Source organism: Macadamia integrifolia, chromosome 3 (genome assembly GCF_013358625.1).
Source record: "Macadamia integrifolia cultivar HAES 741 chromosome 3, SCU_Mint_v3, whole genome shotgun sequence".
Lineage (NCBI taxonomy): Eukaryota > Viridiplantae > Streptophyta > Magnoliopsida > Proteales > Proteaceae > Macadamia > Macadamia integrifolia.
In genome coordinates, this window is record NC_056559.1 from 37,795,139 (window position 1) to 37,819,618 (window position 24,480).

General features: G+C 37.9%; 1 protein-coding gene across 2 annotated transcripts in view; it reads right to left on the reverse strand.

Annotated features, from left to right (window-relative positions):
• LOC122073960 (transcription factor SPATULA-like) overlaps positions 1 to 16,480 on the reverse strand; it is an 18,178-nt gene extending 1,698 nt beyond the window's left edge. Inside the window, exons 1-4 of one of the 2 annotated variants that reach the window (XR_006138930.1) lie at positions 15,631 to 16,480; positions 15,426 to 15,524; positions 15,266 to 15,331; positions 15,111 to 15,176 (exon numbers count right to left, since the gene is read on the reverse strand). Coding sequence is in view for 1 of the 2 variants with exons in the window: in XM_042638701.1 (XP_042494635.1) it covers positions 15,111 to 15,176; positions 15,266 to 15,331; positions 15,426 to 15,524; positions 15,631 to 16,176 (777 nt within the window). In the remaining variant the exon portion in view is untranslated. The remainder of the gene's footprint in view (positions 1 to 15,110; positions 15,177 to 15,265; positions 15,332 to 15,425; positions 15,525 to 15,630) is intronic. The other variant, XM_042638701.1, reaches the window with a different exon arrangement.
• Positions 16,481 to 24,480: the final 8,000 nt, after the last annotated feature.

The following is a 24,480-nucleotide window of genomic DNA, read 5'->3' on the forward strand; positions in this document are numbered from 1 at the left end:
TTTTTTGGGGTGGGGGTTTGAGATAGGTAGGTCCCCAAGGAGAGTTGAACTAATAACCTATTAATTATGAGGTGTTGGTCCTTGCCAACAAAGCTACCACCTCGAGGTTTTGTGAACTAGGTAAATAGGTAATACTCAACCCAGACTGACCTACAGATAAGAACCTTTAGAGGATAAGAAGGCTCTCAAGAAAGCATATAACCAAAGCAAGAAGGAAATAAGCTTCAACGATAACCAGCAGTTTCAATCAGGATATTTCTTTCAGTTGGAGACTGCGGTCACTTCAGCTGATGAGTTCACCCAGTCAGGAGTCTCTAGAGATGTTTTGTATGTGGGTCCTTACCCTATTTTGAGGTCTTTATTGTCTCCCAATTTTTTCTACTTGATTTGCTGCTGTGGTTGTACTATAGCCCTGCTTTCTCATTCTACTATCTAAATTTCTGTTATAATAAATAAAAGAATAAACAGAATAATTCGAGAGGCTAACTATTGAACAATATGGATGGTATAAAATCCAACTTATTGAACTCCGTCAGAGAGACTTATTTACGAAAATCTAAAAATTTCTTATGCGGTCTAGAATAGAAACCGTGACAATTAAAAAGTCAGAATGTTTAAGAAAAAATGAATCACACAACTGGTCATCTCATCTACTGGCTAGCAGGATCCCTCTAAAATGAGCACCAATGGAAAAGGTAAAGCCTGCTCTAATATTAGTATTGCAAAACTTCAAACCAAAGGAAAATAATTAGGAGACAGCCAGGGAAATATTTTAAAACTCATAAAGGGACTACAAACTACCCAAAGAACACCCATATATCTCAGCAGAGAATTTTTCACTGGTAACTGAATCCACCATTTTGATTGGTAAAAGACAGGCATACCATCACAAACAGAATAAGAGACGGGAAAGGAACAGCTAAGAAAGTGTCATCTTATCCAGAAAAGAAAGGAAAAGTGTAAATCACCAATTACATGACGAAACCTCTTCCTTAAATTTAAGGCCTCTCTATCAAGGAAGGTAATTTAACAATAGCTGGATTAAAAGAGTGATTCCAGTGTAAGTTAATAATGTCAAGTAGTCTACCAATGAGTTGTTGTCATGCATACCAACTCTGTAAGTGTTGTGATGGAGGAAAGGGGGCAAAAGATGCAATTAATGGTCCACAGGTGACAGGACCAACCAAAGAGAATTAGGCAACAAGTCAGAATGACAGGCTTAGAATAGAAACTGTGGCAAGGAGAACCAATTTTAGGTTCAGAACCCAAATCAATTAAAGGAAATCTTAACCCTCCTTTAATGCTTGTTCGACATCCAACTACGAAAAGAAGAACACAATAGCAGCAATAATATATAAGTATACAGAAGAAGAGAGAGATATCATTACATAAGAAAGATTTTAGAAAGAAGAAAATTTGCCAACCAAGGCTAATACGTGGACAACAGTCTCATGACCAAAATAATTTCGTCATCTAAGCCAAAGGACTCCTAACAACTTATGCTACTTGATTTTGTCCTCTTTAGGATATTTAAAACAACTAGACAATCACTATGTAAAGAGCTCTACTAACAAAAGCCAAGTAACTACCATACCCCCAAAAATAATTAAAGAAGTCTGATTGGACAGGACTGGACTTGTATAAAACCCTAATCAACTATCCAATCAACATAACCAACCAGTTTACCCATGACCTGGACATTGAATAAAATAAGAAGAAATCATGTGACCCCTTATATTTAAAACGTTTCCGATGTTACAGGCTGAGAAAATAAAATGCTCCCATAAATGAAGTCTTGACTTCCAATGTTTTATGCTGCCGCCCAGATAAAGGAAGAGGATTGGTGTGTCAAGGCGACAGCCGTCACTATAAAACCATTAGCCAAACCCTTTTACATGGAATCCAGAACCTATTATTTTCGTCCTTATGCCAGTGCATCCCCAGACAAGTGCAGGTAAAGAAACTAGTCCAAAAATTTCATTGCAACCTAGTGATCAAGGGTTCAAGTCAGGAAACAGCCTCTCCAAGATGCGGAGGTAAGGCTGTTGACATTATGACCCTCCCTAGACCCCACAGTAGCGGCCTAGCGGGAGCCTTGTGCATTGAGTATGCCCCTTTTTTTTTTTAAACAAAGGAACTTTAACAGGAAAGAGTTTTGAACTGATAGATATACTGAGAAGAATAATAATTAAGATAAATTGTATACAAGAGACTAGATGGAAGGATAAAAATGCTATGAGGAATTAAATGACTGTAAACTTTGGTATACCGGGGATAAAATAATAGAAGCGACGAGAGAATAGTAATAGATTAAGATTTAAAAAATGAAGTTGATTTTATAAGAATTGGTGATGATAATATCCATCAAACTTGTGTTAGAAAACGATGTAAGCACGGAAACCCAAATAGGATTGGATGAAATTATTAAGAAACAAATTTGCGAACACATGGATAGATCAGTTCAAAGAATTAGTCAAGAGAAAAGATTATAATAGGTGGAGATCTAAATGGACATGTTCGAAGAGATGGTAGAGGTGATGAAAGAATTCATGGAGGATGTGGTTTTGGAAAAGAGGAATGAAGAGCGAACTTCAGTTTAGAAATTTCTGCGGCTTATGATTTATCAATAGTAAACACATGCTTTGAAAAAAGTGAAGACAATTTAGTAACCTTCAAAAAAGGGCAGAATAATAACCAAATAGATTTCTTTCTTACTAGAAGGACTGATATGCTATTATGCAAAGATTGTAAGGTTATACCAAGGGAGAGCTTAACCACGCAACAAAGATTAATAAACATAGATTGTGTTATAAAGGCTGCATCATAGGATATGTAAGATTATTTGCCCTAGGATAAGATGGTGGAGCTTAAAAGGAGAAAACTTGAAGATATTTACTGATAAATTAATAAAATAGGGAAAGTGGGACTTTGATGAAAACATTAATATGATTGGAACGAGATGGCTACTTGTATTAAGAATGTAGCTATAGGAAAATGGCATTCATCTAGGAAAACTTCGTGATGGGATGGTGCAGTTCAAGCAGCCCTTATGGCTAATAAATCTAGTCTTAAAACTTGGCAAAAGACTAAGGATGAAGAGGATTTAAAGATCTATAAATTTGATAGAAATGAAGGTAACAAGATAGTAGGAAAGCAAGGAACAAAAAATATGGCTATCTCTGAAACAATTTGAGAACAAAGGAAGGGGAAAAAGATATTTATTCCCTGGCTAAATGAGGGAAAAGAAGAGTAGAGATAATAAGTGAAGATAAAAAGTATTAATAAAGGGATGAGGATAATAAAGAGAGATTAAAAAACTATTTCTACAACTTAATAAAAACAATACAAGTAACAGTGCTTAGATGATTGCAATAACCATCAAGAAACCACAAGTCTTATATATATATATATATATATATGAAAAATTAAGGTGTCTAAAGTAGAAGAAGCTTTAAAGAACATGAACATAGGTAGAATAATAGGTCCACATTCCAATAGAAGTGTGGAAGAGCATAGGAATTTGTGGAATAACTTGGCTAACTAAGTTGTTTAATAAGATTATGATCACAAAAAAATTCTAGATGAATGGAGGAGAAGCATTGTGTTTCCAATTTATAAAAATAAAGTGATATTCAAAGCAGTAATAACCATAGAAGAATAAAACTTATGAGTCATACTATGAAATTACGGAGAGAGTAATTGAAATCCGCCTGAGAGAGGAAACTATTATTTCGGAGAACCAATTTAGTTTTATGCCGAGAAGGTCAACTACAAAAGCTATTTATCTGCGGAAGAGACTAATGGAAAGATTTAGAGAATATAAGAAAGATCACCATATGGTCCTTAGAGAAGAATGGTGTTTCTATTAAATATGTCAACTCGGTTAAAGATATTCATGCAGCTCAATGGGGAGGATTCAAAATAAACTAGAAAATAAAGGAAAGTACAAGATAACAAGGGTTAGGGGTCCCACTTAACTCTCAAGATCAGAGAGGGTCACTTTAACTTTGGGTCTCTTTGGGGCTCACTCACCGCTATAGGACCTCAAACTCACAATGGAGGCATCACCATGGTACACCAACAAGTTATATAAATACTAGTCAACGACTCTATTTCTTCAAACCAAAAGATACATATATAGAGAGGGGACAAAGGGCTGTTGGAATACAGCCAATGGAAAAGAGTAGTTGGAATGTAGCCATTGGAATATAGCCGTTGGAAATGTCCTAGAAAAAGTGCATTTGAAAAAAGATTCATTGCTTAAGACATCGGAAGAGAGAGGCAAAGTGGAGTAACCATTAAATGCTCACCATCATAACTACATCATTCTTTCCCTCTTTGTAAGAACACATCCTCAAGTTTGAAACAACCACCGAAGTGGTGATTTGATCGTTGACCATTTTCTTCATTGTCAAGTGTGCTTCTTGATTTCGGACCAACTTTATAAGCTTTTGGTTGCCACAATAATTGAAACTTTATCTGATACCAAATTGATGCATTTCAAAAGCAAGGATTCAAATAAAAATAATGAAAAGTATAGGATAATAAGGGTCAGAGAAGACCACTTAACTCTAGGTCTCTAGGCCTCTAGGGACTCACTAACCACTAGGGAACCTCAAACTCACAATGGGGGCTCACCATGGCACACCCTCAAGTTCCAAAAATACAAATTATCAACTATATCTTTTCAAACCACACACACACACACACACACACATATATATATACACAAAGGTGCAAAAGAGCTGTTGGAATATAGCCAATGGAGAAATATGTTGAAATATAACCATTGGAAAAGAGATGTTGGAATGTAGCCGTTGGAAACGTGTTGGAAAGAGTGCTTTTGAAAAGAAGAAAAAAAATGTTGCTTGTGGAAGACGTCAGAAGAGAGGGAGAAAGGGAGTGGTGTAATGACTAAGAACTGTGGGGCCCAAGGTAGTGACTTTTCAGTTACAATTGGATTACATCAAGGATCAACTTTAAGTCTACATTTGTTTGTGCTAATAATAGATAACATTCAATATCAGATCCCATGGTATATACTTTCTATTGATGATATTAAAAAAAGCATAGATAAATGCCAAGTTGGAATTATGGAGATTAAACTTGGAATCAAAAGATTTCACGATTAGTATAAAAACAAAATATATGGCATGAAACCTTAGTAACAATAAGACTACATTGAAGTGATCACAATTGATGATAAGGAGATACTGAAAAGCGAAAATTTTAGGTACCTAGGTTCAATCATAAATAAAGGAGAAATAGAGGATAATATTGCACAAAGAATTAGAATAGGGTGGATGAAGTGAGTGGGTGCCTCCGGAGTGTTGTGTGATCTACATATTCTTTTGAAATTCAAATGAAAATTAAATAAGACAATTATATGGCCAGCCGTGATGTATGGAGATAAATGTTTGGCATTGAAGGAATATATATACGATAAACTTAGTGTATCTGAAATGAGGATGTTGAGATGGATGAGTAGTAAAACTAGAAAGGATAAAATAAGGAATGAACAAATTAGAGCTAATTTAAGACTAGTTATGATACATGATAAGTTGCAAGAAAGTCATTTGAGATGGCATGGACATGTGCCATGGAGGCCATTGAATGCTCTAGTATAAGGGGTGATTTGATTCAAATTGAGGACCTAAAAGAGCCAGGGGTAAGCCTAAAATGATTCTAGGAGAAGTGGTGAGGAAAGACATGCATAACTCAGGACTTGTAACAAGTATGGCTTTGAATAGAAGTGATTGGAGAAAATGGGACCACGTAGGTGAGCCCATTTGGTTGGGATAAGGCTGAGTTGAGTTAAGTTCAGTTGCATCCAAGGGCATGCAATGAGCAATAGATCCACACCAATTGCATGCGCAATGCTTCTGCCTCATGTTGCTAGTACCTTTTTGTAGGGGGCATTTTAGGGGGTGTAGGAGAGTTTGGCCCTCTGCTAGTATCAAGTTTGTTAGTCAATCAGGGAAGGTCCCTTTTATAGCTACTGCTATATTTTATTGCACTGGATCCAATACCTTAGTTGAGAACCTTGCTCTCTGTTGTCGCTACCCATGTGCTGATATGGACATACTTGAGGCAGAAATCTAATAAGATTTAGTTCTCATAGTAAACGATGTGTTAACCAAATTCAAAAAATATGAGAAATATTTGGTATATCTGGAAGGAAGCATACAAGTTTTTGGCGCAGCTGCAAACCCAATCACCCTAATCTACAGATAAAGCAATAGAGCTGCTGCTAGCCTATTTTCCTAATTCTGGCTTCAGCAGACTTCTGAATGGTGTTTTTCAGATCACAGCCCCATCTGCTTCAATAGTTCAAACTTGCTTTCTTTGATGATAGACCTACACTTGCCACTTTCCACATATACTAATACTGTCCATGCAGGTGCACTTAATTTTTTAGATCTTCATAAAATTTGAAAGGTGCAAGCAGGCTCTGGACTGTATTTTATTCTCTTTATAAATTCTTGGTATATCTATTTTCCATAAGGTGGTCTAGTTTTTCTAAGAAAATATAGTGAAGTCCAAAAAAAAAAAAAAAAAAAAAAAATCAGTGGGAAAACGATTAGCAGAAAACAAAAACCTGATAACAAGGACATAAGAGAAGACATCGTAAAGAAATCAATCAGTTATTGGCTCGCCAAAAGCAGCACTGCCATTACCAGCTACAAACAGGAAATGCTCCACATCATCCATCATTGAACAGTTCTAGGGTCATCCATTAACTCATGATACTATGTTATTCTGGCCGGGGGGAGGAGGATCCTCAGGACATTTCACATCAAGATCCCCCAATGGCTAAGAAGCCTCATGAATCCGTTGTAGCGAAACCAAGACCTGAAACCAGTACCTGTGAAGAAAGATAGAGAGAGAGAAGAGAACCAAATATGCCACGATAGGATTCAGTAATTCCTATCGTGGTCTTCCTCCTTTATTGATAAACCAGCAAACACATTCTTAGTAGGAAACCTAATAAGAATACACATCTAATTACAAGGAAAGGATGAATAATAAAAAAAAATCCTAACAATAAGACTCAACATATATAGCAGTTGGAGATGCCAATGAGCAAAGAGGGAACTTCATTCTAGTAGCACTACCAACTCAAGCACACCAATCATCAGCAGAAATAATAAAGAAAAATCTTCATGTCAAATACACCCAAACAACAACGAACAAAATAAGCAACAGAGAATATCAACTGCAAGCCAAAATATCATAAAAGAAACAACAACATCGTAAGCCCTTCTCAAGGAAGGCAAGTAGTAAATAGTAATCTTCACAAAGACGACAGATAAAAGTGCACAGCATAAGTTGTTGGGAACTGGTGTCAAGGAAATAGCAGATACTAGTAACAGATCTGACACCATGTAGCGAAATCAGGACTTGAAACCAGTACCTGCGAAGCAAGAGAGAGAAGAGAACTTAATATGCCACAATAGGATTCAGTGATTCCTATCGTGGTCTTCCTCCTTCATTTATACACCAGAAAATTGACTCTTAGTAGGACATATCTAATTACAAGGAAAAATGAATAATAAAACAACTCCTAACACTAGACTTACCATAGACATAAATTTAAACTCTAGAACTCCACATAACTCACTATCAAGGTTCGAAATCTCTTTCGTTATGGTATTTTGGAGGTTTCAAAACCACCGAAGTACCTAAATCTCGCCAAGATGATATTTTTTTTTTTTTTCCTAATGATTATATTATGACTTGAAAGGCTGAAACCCCTCACCCAATCAAAGGAGAAGATTTCTCTCAATCAATCAAAACCTAGCATGGTAATTTTATCTTGAAGACACCTTACACAATCAAAGGAGAAAATTTCTCCCAATCAATCAAAGCCCAGCATGACAAGTTTATTTTGAAGACACCTCACACAAACAAAGGAGAGGATGTCTCCTAATCAATCAACGACAAGCATGGGAAGTTTATCTTGAAGACACCTCACACAATCAAAGGAGAAGGTTTCTCCCGATCAATCAGATACTAACATGGCAATCATATTTTGAAGATGCCCACAGCTGGAAAATTTATTTGTAATTTGAACTGTGATAAGCATTGCGACTCAATGCCACCTACAGTTTCCTTCTACAGAGGAACCTCTCCTCATATGCATTGTAAATCATACTTAAATATCCAGAGGATCAGTCGGGAGAGATCTTCTCCCTTGACCGTGTGATGTGGAGACTGCCCTTGTTCATGAGGTGAAAATGTGGCAAAAACCAAACCTTCGAGACATTTTTCAGCTTCTATAGAGCAAAAGAGGTGAGACCAGCGAGATGAGGTCGAAATTTCCAACCCCATCACACAAAACATTAAAAGCACATGTACAATTTCGTCAAGATACCGAAATGTGGCACATAATTTCGGCCAAATGCTGAAATTTTGACTGAAATGTATACATTTTTCCATTTCGTAGGTCATTTCGTTTCGGCCAAAAATTCCGAAATTTCCGAGATATCCCCAAGATACTGGCAAGATTTCAAACTATGCTCCCGATAGGGACACTCCCCCTATCGTGAGTAACCTTTTAACATTCCTCAACTCAGCAGGCTACTCATCTCCAAAAACAATGCCAGGATCGTTGCACATTGCTAGCAAAGAGCCTAGCCTTCCAATGGCAAGGAAGGAAGATCACTGTTTCTCAACTACCAACCAATTCACATAACACAACTAGGCTCTTCCAATGGCAAGTAAGGAAGATCACTTTTTCTCAACTACCAACCAATTCATATAACACAACTTTGTTTATCGCTTAATAGAGGTGGCATTGACTTCAAGCAGAGAAGAGGAAACATCTGCAGGAGATTCCAATCAAACTAGGCCTTGAGTCATCACCAGTAAGTTCTATAGGTTACAGAAATTGTGTCAAAAATTGATGATAAATGCTAGATAAGATGCTCAGGAGTAGAGCCCAAGCCTATTAGGAGCGAGTGAGCTCCTCCCTTTCAAAAAAAAAAAAAAAAAAAAATGCTATAGGTTCTTGGGAAGGAATCAAGCAAAAGAGGTTGACAATGAAGCTTCTTCTAAAGACATATTAGTTAGTAGGATGTATTTTACTTAATTTTATTAATTAGCGGGCTCAGTGCATGGGCTTTCTACAAATGGACATTTTCAATTTTTATTTACTTCCTTAAATCATTTTCCATTAGGTAGAATATGTTAGTTATTATTCAGATCAGATTTGAATTTAGTAGATTTAACCAGCCAGATATGCCATGATTTAAGTTTTATTGAATATGAACCTGGCACCAGAAAGAAAAAATAGATCTTGCAAAATGATCTTTTATTTGTTTTTTTCCCTCTCAGGTATTGACCTATCTCAACCTTATTATTAACTTTCTGCCCAATAATTATATCTCACTCCCATTTAACTTCATACATGCATTCTTTTCTCCAATTTCTCATTAATTTTTCACACCTTCTTGATAGCATCAGCTATTCCTAATATCATTGGGTTTCATATCCAGGGCCTAGTAGACCACAGTCAGCTTATCAAGGTTTGACTAAATGTTACAACATGAGAATCTTCAACTAGGGTGGAGTGTAATTAAAGCTGCGAATCAGGGAGGTCAAATAGAAGGCTAGCTAGAAAAAAGGTAAGAAGGATATACCATAATAGAGACAAATAGAAGACAACATGCTAAAAAGGAATCCAGCAACCTGAAAAAACACTTGGTTGCAACTACCCACACTGCACTCTACCAATGTCTACCTCAAACAAGCAAAGAGAAGCCTCCAAACAAGCTTAATCTGGAAAGAACAGACCAACAAAGACACCTCCCCCCTTAAAAACCCAGGTATGCAATTACTTCCCAGCAAAAGCAAAGCCACTATGTGGTGCCTTGCCCCTTTTACCAGTGGTTCTACTTTAGCCTCTAGTACCTGAACCTCCCCCCCAACCCCAACCCCACCAAAAGAGAGAGAGAGAGAGAGAGAGAGAGAGAGAGAGAAGGAAAGAACTGATCGTCCAATGGTTGTTCCTCCTTCATACCCCGACATTAAAATCAGAAGACCAGGCTGCATCATTAACCGTTGTAAGTCAAAATTGTCCAATGACCAATGTGAAAAATGAAACAGAAAAATATACATCAGTTACAAACGTTCAAATAAAAAAAAAAATTCATTTTAGAAAGTATACCATCTATTTTCCTTTTGGACTTGTCCTTCAGAAAAAAAAATGGCTGCAACTCTGCCCAGTATCTTTCAGAATGGCAATCCCAGCTCCCAAGCAAAAGTAAGGGAGGTTTGTGTCATGTTGGTAACCATCCAAATACCTACCACCAGAACTTTTTAAACATAGTGAACTTGAGAAAGATAGCATTCAAGGTGCTCTCCCAAACTTGTTCTATATCATCATATGAGCACAATTGGATTACATTCTCACTGATCCACACCAAGAGGTGGAACCGACTAGGTCATGAAAAGCCACAACAGTTGGTGTTTGTGCATTACCATATGAGATTGAAGATGCAGCACATATATCAAGGCATGAAGGATAATAGTGAACCAATTGAACTTGATCAAGTTTTCCAAGAAGACTCAAATGAGGAGGATCCCCTATACCAATGGGTGAGGGATCGAGGTGAGCCACTTATGGATCGGCCTAGGTGTAGGCCCGACCCCATGGTAGCTAGTCAGATGGGTACTGACGTGGAAGAGTATGTCTCAAGAGGGTCATGTGCTTTCACAGGTACCCAGGCTTTTCGAGTTCCAAGCTACCGGGATTGATGTTTAGTCGCGTTCCAGTGATGATGATGATGATGATGATGATGGTGCAAGACCTGCTAGTGGTGGTAGTAGTGGACACCGTGGTGCAGGTGATGGTGATAATGGTGGTGATGATCATGGTGATGGTGATGGTGATGGTGATGGTAATGATGGTGGTGATGGTGGGATGCGCGAGAGGCAAGGATAAAAGTATCGGTATTGGTCGTTGTATCGATCGGCCAAAATTAAGATACGTATCGAAGGTGTCTTATCCTATCAGAGATGCGCTAAAGATACGCACATAAATAGATAGGAAACACTTTTTAATCACTTGCATAAAAAATTGTAAAAAAAAAAACTATATATAACATGTATTATGCATAACCACTAAATTGAGAGTATCGTACAGGTTTGTAATTGTTTATGGGTGTAAAATCCATGTTCTCAATCTTGATTTCCACTTTAGTTAGAGAAAAAAATGGCTGGCAGCAACTTTGGAACAAAAACCCCTCTCAAAAAATCATGGTTTGCTGAAAAATGACCTATATTGGTCATTATATGACCATAGCGCACCGTATCAGTATATATCGTACAGTATCGGTATGTATCGGTCAATACATACCAATATGCACCGATACATATTGATACATACATTTAACCTCAATTTTTAATTTTCCAAACAGTATTGATATGTATCGAGATGTATCATATGATACATATCAATACAAAAAGATTTTAAAATTTCTATGTAGTGTATTGATAAGGGTCGATACCGATACATATCAGCCGATACGGTACTATACGTGCCGATACGGTACTATACGTGCCGATACATTAAACTATGGTGAGAGGTACCATCACACTGAACCGAAAACCGAGCCGGTGTAGTTCACATGAGAGACTCAGTTCACTCATGCCACACAGGACATGGACCATAGTGCACGTTCCCCCACACCCTACAAGAGAGGCTCACATTGTCGATTCAAAACTGGTGAAGAGGAACAAAATAGCATGGACTCCATGGACATCTCTATTAAGAGCTTGATTCACATTCTAGGAGGCTTAAGCATGGAGAGTGGTATTCATGGGGAGCAGTTGCATGCACCGTCAGCTATATATGTCACAAGGACCACCGGTTCAAACTATAGTCATTATAGTCAGTTTGGACACCCACATGCCAGTTCTTTCCCCTCTGCCTCTGAGTATGAAGGTTAGTCACACTCCCAAATTGGGTCAGGTTTTGTGGCTAGCATCTTTGGAGTTCCATCCCCCAACCATACATGCTAGTGCAGGTTCCAATCCGTCAAGCACCAACCAGTAGTTGTGGATCTCGATCTAGTTCATTTAGTTTCAGAGATATCCATCCAAGGATTGGATATCTCTAGTATGTTGTTAATGATGTCTATCGAGCTATTGTGGCAGACTTTGAATATTACTTCCGTCATAATATGACATGGCCAGCCTTTGTGATTCAATCAAAGCAAAGCACGCTTCGACATTAGCATCAATATGTTGGTTATGATGATATGACCCGCACTCATTTCAGTACTAAGAGTCTAGGTCTCTAGGATGGAGTTTAAATGTCTATTTGTCTATTATATTTACATGTGTTATGTTAGTTATTACTAATATGAACTTTATGCAGTTGTGTTGTTATGTTGCTTATCTTATGTCATTTCAAATTTCCAATGTATGTGACTCATCAATCATCAATAGTAATTAGAAATGATGTCTTTTATATTCTAATGATTATGTTGTGTCAGAATGATGATTGTGGAATGTGAATTGTGGAATAGAGCACACTAGATAAAGGGTCCGAAGAGTTGGCGACTATTTACATAGGGTACGAAGTCAAAGTACCATTTTGAGTTTGATTATTAAAAAACTGATGTTTCCATTGTGTTTAGAATGCCTAAAATAGAGCAAATGCAAAGTTTCAGGGGCTACAAAGGCCATATGCGCACCGAGACCAACCAGCTAGTTGAACAGGAAAAAAATGCATGATTTCGGCGATAGCAAAATGGGTGGCGAGAGCAAGATCTTAAACCTTGGTAAGTTGGCTGTCTACAAAATATCAGGTATCACCTGAAAAGTCATCATGCCTCTTCAAATGAGTAGCATAATAACATCAGCAGGAAGTAGAATTGTCAAAATGCGTGAGTGACCATGGGCTGTTTTGCTTTTAGCCTAATGCTCCAAAACCATCTCCTGTTACATATTCTAATGTGAGACAAAGAACACATAACATATATAAAAGTTGTGTGGCTATCTTAGACCACAACTCTAAACCTTTTTTTTTTTTAGTAATTCTTCAGTTTTTTAATTTGCTTGATATATAATACAAGTATATGATTAACCTATATTTGGAGGGGGGGAAATTTGTCAAAGGGCATCTAACTCTTTTGTCTTCTTCACATAACAAATATTTTTTTTGGGTGGGGGGTGATAAAGCAAAACACAAATTTAATACATATACATCTCAACAAATAAAACACAACAAACCAGTCTTGGCCCATGTAAAATGCAAAAAGCCCTAAGTCTATGAACTTGTACTACTATCATTTTCATTTTGCTTGTAAATCAGGCCAGCAATACTAATGACAACCGGAATTGATTTTCTATAAGCTACAACATAGTTCCATTTATTTTGGGGAAAGGTCAGCTCATGATGGAGAATCAGTGAAAATAGCAGATTTAGGCTCAAATAAGGGATGTTAGACATGAAATCAATGGTTTCTCGAAGCCTGTTTCTACCCACCGAAAAGCGCATTCGCAGGGCACCTTCTATCGCCATGTGGCAGCTCATCTAATGCTCAAATTTAGGTTGAGGTAGAGCCCGCCATCCTTTATCCCGTCCCCATCTAACTCATCTAGATCCGGATTCAGAATCAAAATGGCCTCTCATTTGATTAGGTGGTTGATTCTTCCCTGTTTTAAAGACTATAATCTGTACCTACCACTTTTTATTCCTCTCTTTCTTATTCTCTTTCTGGGGAAACATAAAAACAAGAATAACTAGGACAAGGCCTGCAAAAAACCATGAAGTGGGGTTGGGCAACATAATTTTATGGTCCATGTGGTCGATTGGCCAAATTAAATAAGTAGGCACAACCTGGTCAGCTAGGCATTACGTTGACAACAATGCTAGGAAGCACATCCACAAGGACTCGAAAGAACAAAAACAACATGCAACCTTAGTATGAATTGTGCCATTTCAATTCATTCACTTACTCATATTATAGAACTACAAAAGACACCTTTCAAATATGACAAGCATTAATAACCTTTCCTGGTCCAAAAAGTCAGCAAGTTTACTTTCCAGACATTTAAAATACACCAACTGCCATCACATTATCAAACTCTACGAGAATTTGATTATTTATGAAGCATCACTCCATGAAAATATGATTATTTACGAAGCATCATTTTGCAAGAGCAAGTAAACAGACATGGTGAGTGTTCTCCAAACCTAACAAATCCAAGAAAATGGTCACTGCATGAGGCTCCCACTACTGCAGGGTCTGCAGTTTAATAGCCCTCAAATACTCCAGCCTTTTCATTTTATCAACTAAGACAATTTATTGACATAGTTAGGTCCCTCTATGCATAAAAGGCAAAAGACACAGCATAACAAGGAGATAGTCATGAAATGAAATCACATAAGCACCACAAACCTGAGTTCAAACACAAAAGAAGAAGCGAGTAGCATAGAGGATAGAGAAGCCCAAAAATAATATAATAAAGCCAAAAGCAATCAGAACTTGAGAACAAACAAAGTATTCATGGCTTTTAGGGAAGAAACATAAGGAGGCATCCTCTAACAAAGCTACGAAATCAGAATTTGTAATAGCTAATAGCCAGTATGAAGCCATGGTGGGAGGGGGAGAAGTCCAGCACACGAGTATGGTTCTTTAGATATCTTAAGCTACAACAGCCAATTTTTCAGGTTTCAAGTTGGTGGACAAACTGCACCACTCCTCCACAAACAAGTAAATGCCACTGACCCTCAGATTTAGTCACCTTTGAGATATGGGAAAACTGGGGTATGGAACAATATACAGACCAACTGGACAAGCCTTATCCTAAGTAGTGTTAGCTATACGGATCCTACTTCACTATGTTCAATTGATGATTAATGATCGAAAGATTCATTTGATTATATATGGTGATGCTAATACATCACAACTGTTGCAACTATTCAAGTGTAGAAATCAAAACTGCATCGTTGGCAACCTAACATGAATCATTGAAGAAAACAGAGAATGTAAGTGTCTGACGTTAACCCTGTATCAACCCACACATGATTACCAGACAAGAAGGGAACGAACATAAGAGCACTGTTTACTGGGAGAGATGCGAAGCGAACCACTCACCTGAACTTGTAGCTGAAGTTGCTTGAGATATTCAATGGCTTCATCCAACATTGATGCCTTGTCTGTCTGGAACAAATAGAACGTTAAATTGATCACCGGAGAACCCAAGCCCAAGATACACTCGCGCCAGAAGGGGAATGTGAAAGAATAGGTACCTTGTTAGAATTGGGAATTAGGTTCTGCAAGGCTTTCATTTTCTCATTAATCCTACTCCGCCGCCTCTGTCCATCCAACGTTTCAAAGCTTAAACAGACAGCAGGAGAAGAAAGAACAACTTTTTCACCAATTTAAGAATCAGAGAATTAGGAGTAAAACCTTTTCGGACAAATTATGAACTTCAGCAGCTCTGCTTCTCTTCGAAGAAGAACGAGGTGCAGCTGGCTTTGCCGCTGTCTCAGGCGCCTCAAGACCCTCCTACCATCAAGCAGGACCGACGGGTAAGATACGATACTACTATATGATCAGTGAGGTGGTGGGGAAGCAAAATTGTAAGTAAATAAAGAAACATAAATAAAATTACCTCACTATCGCAATCATAATCGTCGAGATCATAATCCGTGGGGACCTTTCTCCTCTTCAGCGATGCCGTCGCCGCGGCATCATGGTCACTACCAGCTCCAGCGGAAGTTGTACTTGTGGTCTCTTTCAAATCAAGGCCAGAAGAAGACAGGATCAAGGAAGAAGAGCCGACGGCGACGGAGGACTCAGCCGTGGAGCTTCCATCCCTGACCCGGCAGTCAGAATTGGGGAGAAAAGCTGATCCGCATGGTCGGAGATGACTTTCAGGCAGAGAATCGTAGAATCTTGCGGTGGATGTAGTTTGCGAGGACGAAGAGAACAAAGGCGGAGGAGGAAGAGGAAGTGGAAGAGGAGCAGGAGAAAAAAAATGCATTTGCTTGGCTCTGTCGGAGGAAACGCAGGGAGAGGAAGAAGACTGAAGGAGATGATGGAGAAATAGAGAGATTTCATCTGATTCAACGGACGGAGGACGAGGAGGAGCAGTGGCAGGAGCCGGCGGATGAGGTGGGGGTGAAGAGGGGGTGTGGTGGTCGTACATTTCCGCCATATCAAAAGATAGAAGAAGATTCAGAGACAAATCAGAAGAAGCAATTACCAATTGACGAGAAAAAGCAAAGTAGAGCAGCAGCAGAAGCAGCTCATGACTCGAGTGATGAATTTCGCACTTTCCAGTTTCCTCTGCAAAGGCAAAACCATCTCTCTTCCTCCGTCCTCGGCTCTGCGCTGCACATTTCTCTCTCTCTCTCTCTCCTCTTTTTCTGTGTTGTTTTTTAGCGTTTCTTGCAGTTTCTCTTTTTCGTCTGTCGTTCTGCTGTGTCTGTCTAATAATAAACCAGGCTATGCCAATGCTACTCCACTTCGCAGGAGCTGAAGAGAGAGAGAGAGAGAGAGAGAGAGAGAGTATAGTAATGGTACGATGGCTTAAACTGCTTGCTTTTCCTACAACGTCTGTTTGTTTTGTTCAGAAAAGTACTACGGAAGCGAATAGAAACGAAATTAAAATCAAATTTGGTCCCTTTCCGATTACTCTCCCGCCTAATTAATAGTTTAGTAGTTTGTATTAGTGCGTATCAGTGATTCGTAATTCCTGGTCGGCTCGTCCCGACGAGGACCGGACCCTCACTACTTCAAAGTTCAAACAAGATCGAGTTTTTGAAAAAGACTTTTAGTCACGGTTTTAAGTATACGGTATCGGCACCAGTCACCGGCTCACCGCCGTTACCGAAACTCCAATACCCGTATCCATACATATCATAGTTTGGGGAATCAAAACGAATCCGATCGGATTGGATCAGTAACAGTCTTGACCGATACCATTTCAGTAGATTAGTACAGAGTACAGACGAAGGGTAAAATAATAAAAAAATAATTTTAAAATTGAAACAGAACTACTTCTGCCCGATCCAGATCGATATCGGCCTTGATTTATCCCCTTTCCCCATACACATACAGAACCGCATCATCAGTATTGGTCCGTAATCAGATTAAAATTCAATTTGTTTATCTAAAATCTATGGTTTATAACTGTTTCATTGATACGATATTTTCTACCAAAAAAACAAAATGGGGATTACCATATTAAGTCTAGTACGGCCGATACAATACCAATAACTAAAACTGTGGGGCTAATTGCCATCATCCCCTCATGGATCTGGCTCTTTTCTTTACCACCCATTGCCCAAGTCGACCTATAGTTATTTGGGCGACCATCACTTGATAAGGCGATAATCCAACGATTTGAGAAAGGCGTGGAGAATAAAGGCACTAACAGAGGCTTGGAGAACAAGGCGCCAAGAATCATTGAATCATCTCCTCGTCACGTGACACTAGCCCAAATAACTATGGACAAAACCTAAACGATGGACACTAAGGAGAGGAGCCGAATCCTCCCCTTATACTTGTCTTATATTTCCTCAAAACCCTCTATCGCATACTCTTTTTTTTTTTTTTTTTTAAGACCAAAAGGCAAACTTTCACCTCTTTTCTTCTTTGATAATTGAAAACCCCTTCTTACCACAAAAATATGATAATTCAAAATCTCTATATTACCCTTGAACTCCTCTCCCTCCGCAGTCCACCTTTGCCTTGCCACCACTCCATAGCCACCCTCCCCCTCCACCTCCACAACCCTACTCCCACATTTCCCCCCCCCCCCTCTTCCCTAGAATATAATCAAGGACAAAGTTTTCCTTCATCGCTCAGTAAATGAGGAGAGGGTCATGATGTGACCCCCCCTTCTCCCCATATCTCTTCCCCCTATTATATGGTGTTGATAGGCCACGATGAATAGATGTCCATGCATCGTGGCCTCATAAAAACTTGATCCGATAATCAATATCAAAGCCAAAAGGTTTCAAAAAAAAATAGTATATTTTTACCTTGCTCAGAGATGCAAGTCAAGTCTTTCGTAAACCTAAATCCTATCAACGTTGATCAGGCATCTTCCACTTGCAGACAGGGTGGGGATCAGTGCTACACACACTCTTTCACCATCTATTGCATGTCATGGTAGAACAATTATTTGTGAAGAGCCTTTCTTTTCGTAATAGAAGCAAAAGCATAAGCAAAAATTGAAGAAATTCTAGAGAGAAGTAGAGAGTTTTCAAAAGCTCAGGAGGGAGGAAAAGGAAAGTCATTAGCTTTTCCTCATTCTTTCAATTCTCTGCTGAAACACATTTTCCTATAAAATCATCTCTCTTCTCCATCATCTATAGTCATCAATCTATCTGTATCAGTCAAGATTGCTAGTTTGTGGGTGTTTTGTGACAATTTCCACAACAAAAAATGCTTCACATCTACTCCACCTCCAACTTCCATCACCACCGACAAAGGATTATGATTAGTCATAGTAAATTATCATATCCTCCTTCTCATACGTCCTAAGTTTGACTCCCACTAGGCACACCTTGGGCCACTCATATGGGGGTCTTTGGTGCTCTTCATTGTTTTTAGTGAAAGTTGAATGGTTATCATTCAACCTTGGTATGACCCGGTTCATGGGATTGTGGGATCAGTATGGGCACGCGGGACTAGTTAGACCGAAGGCCTAGATACCCATCATTAGTAAAAAAAAATCATATCCTCCCCAAACATCTCAAGAAGACTTTGTGTGTTCCTAACCTTACCCTGTCCCAATCTCTCTCTTTGTTGATCACAGATCACTATTCCCATAAAGATCAATCTACAAATGCTTTCATCCAAACACAATGATTGGGGTATGTAGAACTGAAAGTGATGTGGGGGTAGGGAAGCAGGAGTGGGGTGGGGGGAGTTGGGAAGTGTAGGGAACTATAGGGGGCATGGTCGAGATAGGGCAAAGAGTTTCAAGGACAGTCTGGCGGGGAAGAGGTGGAGTAGCAAGATGTGGGGTATGGTTGGAGGGAGGAGGGTGGAGGGTGGGGTTAAAGGTGGGGCCATAATGGTGGTGATAGGGTAGAGGTGGGTTGTCGAAGGATGAATATAAGATGGGAGGTGAAGGGATCATGGTACTTCAGGGATTTTTAATTACCAAGGGAGGAATAGGGGTAGAAGTTTGCACACCCACATACAGGGATGCGCACCCCAAGCAGGGGACGTTGGTCATTGCACACCCCTGTGTCTATGGCGCAAGGGCCTCTCATGGACAAAAAACTTTGTCTAAGAAGTATTTTATAAGATGAAATTTTATGTATGGATAGTGGACAGTGAAGTCCACTTATGCACAAACTTGAGTGCTAAGCAAGTTGACATGTAGTAGGAATGAGTGGGACATGTGCTAGATCTAGTAGAACATTCTACTACAACAAACCTTCACGAAAAAGAAAAGGAAAAAAAAAAAAAAGAACAATTAATAATTGTGATTCCCAATGTACATATATTGGCATATTGGATTTTGTCGAATACTCCAACAACAACAACTTAGCATTATCCCAACTAAATGAGGTCAACTACATGGATTTTTATCCTTTGGTCAGTCTTATTCGAGGTAATACTTGACACAAGACATAAACTATGCATGTCTTTCCTCACAACTTCACCTAGAATCATCTTAGGTTTGCCCTTGGTTCTTTTAGTTCCATCAATCTAAATCAAATCACTTATTCGCATCGAAGCATATAGAGGTCTCTATTGAACATGGTCACAACACCTCGAGTGAGTTTCTCATAACTCATGTATCAAAGCTAGTCCCAAATTAGCCATAATTTGATCATTCCTTATTTTATCATTCTTAGTTTTACCATAAATCCATCTTAACGTTCTCATCTCAGTTATTCTATATATATATATATATATATGGTACTTTTTAACATCTCAACATTCTTCATCATTCATCATAGTCGATTGTATAACAAGTTTGAAAAGATATGTCAATCACAAAGCATATCAGACGCACATCTTCACTTCAACCATTCTATTTTAATTATCTATTAAACATCATCCTCTAGAAAAACTTCTTTGTTTATGATTGAGCCAATATATGAGAGTAAGGCGGAGAAATCACTTTGTGGAACCATTCTCTCATCAATTTCAATGTTTCATATTTGTCCTATTGTAACAAAAATTACACATCATATACTCTATTTTTATTATATTTATCTTAAAACCTTTTAATTTCAAAGATTAATTAGAGTCTTCCTTGGTTTGTCATTATAGTGACCCAATAGAGAAGGTGGTGATCAACCAACTTTAAGAAATTATTGATCAAAAATGATATAGCCTAACCAGTCTTATCCACTTAGACGATCACCCAGCCTTCCTATAGTCAAACTTATGAAATAGCTTTACCATATAATTGCCCCCAAGAGCAAAGTCTGTATTTTGGGACAGTCGACCAATGGAAATCCAACAAATGAAAACGTTTAGTTTTCTTACCATTGTGAATATTGCTATAAATAGGAACTTATTACTCCCCTCTCAATACTCTTTGGAGCACCTTAGTGACCTACTTTGGGTTTTATTTTCTAAGTGGTTGTCTTGATTAAAACCACTAAATTGAGTATTAGCTTAACAAATGCTAGGTGATTGCCCACCATTTGAGTGGGACTCCATGTTGTAAGTTGATATCCTGAGAACAACTAGATTAGTTGTAAGTCTGGAACATAATTGAGTGTTTCACCATAGGATATAGGACTATGATGGTTTGGATAGCATTCAAGAAAGTTATATCAGTGTGCATGCTACATAATGGATATAGGCATTTTTTTTTTCACTATAATAAGTTATTTTCTTATGTGGTTGTTTTGTTATTTTTTTTTTTAACCCAAATATTATCTGGGACCTGGGGAAGCCCCTAAAATTTTATTAAATAAGAGAAACAAAATAATGAAGAAACAAAGGGGAGAACATAGCCCGCCTTACCCCAACCCATGAGATACAAATCACTCTGACACCTGCAAAACCCAAAAGGAAAACCTACAAAAGAGGAAAGATTATATTCTAAAGATTGGTAATCCCAATTTATCTTCCCAAATTATGTAACTAATATTAGATGGGAGAGCATTATCACCACAGAAAATCGAATTTATAGTAGATTCACATGCAAAGTTGGCTAACCAATCCACTGCGTGATTACTTTTTCGAAATGAAAAAGAGATATAGGCTCTCAGAAAATCACAAAGGTTGATTATTTATTGAAAGCAATATCAACAACTACACAAGGTTCATGATCTTTGAGAGATAAGTTTCACAATCAGGGAGGAGTCAGAATTAATATAAAAGTCAGAGAGGCCTAAATCCTTACACAATACCAAGCCATCTCTAAGGGCTCTCATCTCCTCCACCAAATTTTGTACACACCCCATAAAAATTGGAGAAGGCTACTAAAACATTCCCATTGTTGTTTCTAATAATGCCTCCCTCGCCACTAATACCCAGATTCCCCTTGCTTGCACCATCCACATTCAATTTAACAAAATAAAAGAGAGGGCACCAATAAATAAGAATTGGAGCTTTAACCCTACTAATTGGTGGGTTTATCTTAAAGACCTGCAGGATAAGATTATCTCTCAAAGAAAGGGATTTAGAAAAATTAGTTGGGTAAATGATTTCATGAATCCAATCTTTGATTCTCTCAATTATTGTAGTTGCAGCATGAGAGCCTTCACTATGTCTTCTTTTATTTCTTTCCTGCCATAACCAATTATGTATTCACAAATATCTTTGACGCTGGCAAGGGATTGCCAATATAGAATTCTAGTACTGAGTTCCTAAGTTGGAATAACATAAATATCCATTGTTTTTCCAAAGAAATCTTAAACCTTAGAAGTAGTTGTACTCACCAATGAAGTGTGGGTTGTTGTTTCCCTCCAATGATCTTTGCAACAAAAGTATTTGGAAGCCAATGGAATACCAATACTCATCAAATCATCTATTGGAATTTTTTCATTAAAGATTTACTAAACAAAAAAACCCACTTTTGGAGGGATCGATTTATGCCATGACCATTTAGAGTAAGGAACCAGAGGGTAGTGTGATCGGTTTTTATTACATACCGACTTGGTTGAGAAAAAGCCATTGCTCGTCGGAGTCTATACCAATCTATCAACTTTGTTTGATAAGATAACGTTGGAATTGAGAATAATATCATGAATCTCTGGAATAATATTTAGCACATCTTGATCCCAAACACCATTATCTTAAGCACATCTTTTACCTGAGTTTCAAGATTCACATTTACGATCCCATCAACATAGTCAATTAGGGAGCTACTACCAGACCAATTATGAAGCAAAAAATTTACCTCGTTAGAACCAATTAGCCATTTAGATTTTGATAAAATAAATTCTTTGATATCCAAAGCCCTCCACCAAGTTTTAGAACCCACTAGTTTACTTTCTGCTAAAACAATATGGTTACCTTTTAGAAATTCAGCCTTGAAGAAGGCACTCTAAATAGAATTTTCTGAAATAATAAGCCATAGACCTTTCAATCGCATAGATGTACTAATATCCTCTAATAAACGAATTCCAAGTCCTCCTTCATCTGAAGGTCTACAAATCTTGTGCCAACCTACCCAGTGATGACGCTTTCCATATTCAAAAGAATCCCATAAAAAAATTGCACAAATACTATAAAAGCTTTGCATAACTGATTTTGGGATATCCAAACTTGCAAGGATGTGAATTGACATAGAGGAAAGCATATGCTTGAAAAGACCTAGCCTATTCCCTGAGGATAACAATTTTCTTTTCCAACCTGCCACCTTTTAAACTAATACTATAACAGCTTTTATGTTTATTCACCAGTTGGCCAGATATTTTCATACATGTTAATAAATCTCATGATCTGCTTCAAAGAATACTTCAATCCTCTTGTAAATATAATAGTTTTATCGGCAAATAGGATGTGTAAGATGTTTGGGCATCCTCTTGGAAGATGATAATATGTTGCATGACCCTCCGCAAATAACTTTTTAATCCCTCTATTAAGGACTTTTTCTACAAGAATGAATAAAGTGGGAGACAATGGATCACCCTAACAGAGACCTGTGGTATATTTAAAATAACTTTTTGGGTCATCTTCCATAACCACAGAGGACCAGCAGTTTTCTATAGTTTCTTGATCAACCCAATCCATGTTCTTGAATTTTTCTAGAACTTCATAAATAAAATCACATTCCATGCTGTCATATGCCTTGGCTATATTTAATTTCAAGACCACATTGCACCCTCTAGATTTTTTATTTAGATCCTACACAACCTCTTGAACCAAAGCTATATTATCATGGATATATCTTCCTTGGACAAACAAACCTTGCTCCCTAGAGATTAACTGGGGCAGAATGGTGGCCAATCTTATTGATATAATTTTAGCAATAATTTATAAGAAAAATTACAAAGACTAATAGGTCTAAAGTCTGACATTACCTCATGGTTGTCTTTCTTAGGAATGAGAATGAGATGAAATGAGGTATAACTTCTAGGAAAAAAACCTCTTAAGAAGAAATCATTGACTGCTGCCCACACATTATGGCTAATGATATCCCAGCAAGAAGTAAAGAAGTGCCACAAAAAACCATCTGGCCATGGTGCACTATCTTTAGATAAAGAGAAGACAACTTTTTTAATCTCTTCCATAGTTGGTGCTGAAGGAGATACACATTATCCTCTGTAGAGACTAACGTGGGAATAAACTCGAGCAAATTGGCATTAAGGATATGAGGTTGAGATGATAAAATATTAGAGAAGTAGTGTATTGCCTCGGCACCATCTGCACCAAGAATCCAATCCCCTTTATCATTTTTTATTTTTTCAATTCATCTCTTCTTCCTTTTAGCATTAACCATGACATGAAAGAACTTGGTATTCATTTCTCCCTCCTAAAGTCATTTCACTCTTGATTTTTGTCTCAAAAAAAATTTCCTCTTGAAGCAGAGTACACTGGAGGTGATTTCGGGCATTTTGAAGAATAAGTTTTATGGCATCTAAACGATTTAAATCATAGTTTGCCTCAGCATGACTAGGATCATCCTCGACATTTCTAACATTTTGATAAATATTTTCAAACACATTTTTATTCCAAACCTTGAGCTTGGTATGAAGAACTTTTAACTTCAAGCAAAGACCAAAAAGAGGCGAACCAATCATAGAAGATGCACAGATCTCTTTCACAAAGCTATTAAAATCAGGGTGAAAAATCCACATTTGCTGAAATTTAAAGGAAGAAACTCTAGAGGCAATGAAAGACGAAAACTCTAACCATAATGGGTCATGGTCAGAACATGTTCGATTAAGATGATGCACGAGAGAAAGATGGAATTGGGTTGTCCAAAAATTATTATAAAAAATCTGATTCAAGCGAGCCATCAGAAGACTATTTTCCCCTTGATTATTGGTCCAAGTAAAGGCATCACCATTATAACCTGCATCAATCA